Genomic DNA, 2,584 nt, shown 5'->3' on the forward strand with positions numbered 1-2,584 from the left:
TACTGATTCAGCAAATACCCAATTGTCATACGTTTCAACTGTTTATTTATTTCCGGTAAAAAAGTATATATGCAGTTTTCCTTGTTTGTGCTTCCTTCAATTTCCCTTAAAAAAGTATAAATACATTGGTACCGTAAGTACATTGGTACTGTTCTCATTCGGTCCAACTTAGCAAATTATTTGGTTTTTGACAATGTGGCGTTGCAATGCTTATAACATAGGATAACATAAAAACACAAAATACTTCTATATTAATGAGCCAGGGGCTCATTTATATTTGTTCTACTGGCAGTTCTTACTAGATGGAGGATGATAAGGAATGGGGATCAAGCGCAGATCTTCTTTTCTTCGAACTGTAACACCGAAAAGCTCAGTCATGTCCAGCTCTTCATGCGACTTCCCATCAGGGAGTTCCCAATCAAAATGGTACAAAAAAAGGGCAAGTGGGAGCTCAACGTTGGCCAGACCATATGAAATTCCTGGGCATATCCTCCTTCCAGCACCAAATGGGATATACTCAAAGTTTGTTCCCTTGTAGTCAATGGAGCTATCAAGGAACCTCTCTGGATAGAAGCTCTCTGGTTCAGTCCAGTAATTCGGATCTCTTCCAATTGCCCATCCATTCACAATCACCTTGGTTTTGACAGGTATATCATATCCATTAATCTTACAACTCTCACTAGATTCTCTTGGAAGCAAGAGGGGAGCAGGAGGGTGTAGCCTGAGTGTCTCTTTGATCACAAAGCTTAAATATTTCATCTCTCTAATGCCTGTTTCGTCTACCTTCCCATTTCTGTTATACACTTCTCTCACCTCATCCTGTGTCATTTTCAATATTCTAGGATTTTTTATCATTTCTGACATGGCCCAATCTACGGTTGTAGCTGATGTCTCACTCCCAGCTGCGAAGATGTCCTGCACAAAAATTATAAATTTGTTAATGATTAAACTAGGTTTTTCTCTAAAATTGCAAACAGTTCTAGTCGTGGAAAATAACTATGTTCTTAGAAAAACTTTTGTATTAAGTTCAATTTTTAATAGCGTTAATTTCATGAAGAGTGTCAATTGATATGTAAGAAAAACAATAAGCACATTTAGAATGAATTATGGAATTCCAAACCAGCCGAAAAGGTAATCTGCATCGATAGTATTCTTTGTGTTAAAAACAGTGGCTACAGGTGACAGCCGGTTGGGAAGAAAAACATACATGTAGGTGGATTCAGCCTTAGACAGTGGCACCAGTGCTTAAAAGATGCATCTCTAATCATTTATTTTGTATATTTAGAACAAGAATGAAAATTGGTGTTTAGATTGAATATAATTAACAACTAGTTTGAATTATTAAAGTGATATCAAAAGAAAGTGCAAACACATACCAATATTACTGCTTTGATGTTGTCAGTAGTTAAGGAAAACTCAAGGCCATTTCCATGCTCGTGAAATTTTAAGAGAACGTCGACCAGGTCTTCCCCTGCTTCACCTTCTCCACTTTTTGTTGTTGACCTTTTCTTTTTATGTTCGTTGATGATATTTTCCATTATTCTGTCAGTCACTTTTTTCAGCCGCTCGAGTGTAGGCCTAATTCCACCCATCAGATTAAGCAGCTTGGCAGAAGGAAAAACATCTGCAAGATCAAAGCCTGCTGCCACCGTTATAGACTCCTTCACAGCATCTATGAACTTTTCGTGATCTTCGCATTTTTTGCCAAAGGCTGCTCGCGACGTGAAGGTATACGTAGATGAGTAAATTTTCTCAGTGAGGTTGATCAGTAATCCTGCGTTTGAACCAATCCATGTAATGAGATTCCCCACCTCTTCTTCCCTAAGAGACCTGAAGCCTTGCACACGTTTAGTGCTTAAAAGCTCTAACGTGCAAATTTTTCGTAGTTGTCTCCAGTAATCACCACATGGTGCAAAGGCAATGTTTGTGGCTTCATAAGACATGATCCTTGAAGCAAGGAGATAGGGCCTTGATGAAAACACAACGTCATGGGTTTTCATCACCTCTTTGGCATACTCTGCCGAAGAAACAACAACGGTGGAAACTTCTCCAAGTTGTAGATGCATAATGGGCCCATATTTCTTGGCTAAGTTTCGTAGCCCATGATGAGGCTGAGACCCAACAAGCTGGTGAATGTTTCCTATAAAGGGAAGCTTCCATGGCCCTGGAGGTAGATTCACAGCCGACTCTTTGGTTTTGCTTCTCTTCGCTATTTTCAGTACTGTGATCACAACGAGAAGAAAGGTAAACAGGACTTGGAAGAAAGGCCATTGAAGCTCCATAAGGAAAGAAAGTTTGGAAGTAGCTTGTTGATTAAATTGCACGCATTATATCTCTCTTTATAGCAGAGGATGTAGTCTCTTACCTGATGCATAGATTCCCTTAACCCGGCCGGCATAATTTGTCCTTTTATTTTGTGTTTATATATGTAAAGCGTTTTATCATAAATAATGTTTGACATTGACCAAATTTCTCATTTTGGTATTTAAAATTCAAAATCAACCAATGTTAAGTGCCACAAATTAATCTTGTCATTGCGTTAGAAACCAATATCTAGATGTCAATTGTCATAAACCATATAATA

At 38.4% G+C, this 2,584-nt stretch overlaps 1 protein-coding gene across 1 annotated transcript; it reads right to left on the reverse strand.

Moving 5' to 3' along the window:
• Nucleotides 1-282: 282 nt before the first annotated feature.
• Nucleotides 283-2,318, reverse strand: LOC103938905 (cytochrome P450 71D11-like). The gene is made up of 2 exons (XM_009348957.2): nt 1,377-2,318; nt 283-915 (listed from the first exon to the last, which is right to left on the reverse strand). The coding sequence occupies exons 1-2, from the start codon at nt 2,280-2,282 to the stop codon at nt 283-285; spliced, it is 1,539 nt and encodes a 512-aa protein (XP_009347232.2). The 5' UTR covers nt 2,283-2,318.
• Between the last annotated feature and the right edge of the window lie 266 nt (nt 2,319-2,584).

The sequence above is a fragment of a genome, unplaced genomic scaffold (assembly GCF_019419815.1).
Source record: "Pyrus x bretschneideri cultivar Hongxiangsu unplaced genomic scaffold, Pyrus_bretschneideri_v1 Contig38, whole genome shotgun sequence".
In the NCBI taxonomy this organism is placed as follows: Eukaryota; Viridiplantae; Streptophyta; class Magnoliopsida; order Rosales; family Rosaceae; genus Pyrus; species Pyrus x bretschneideri.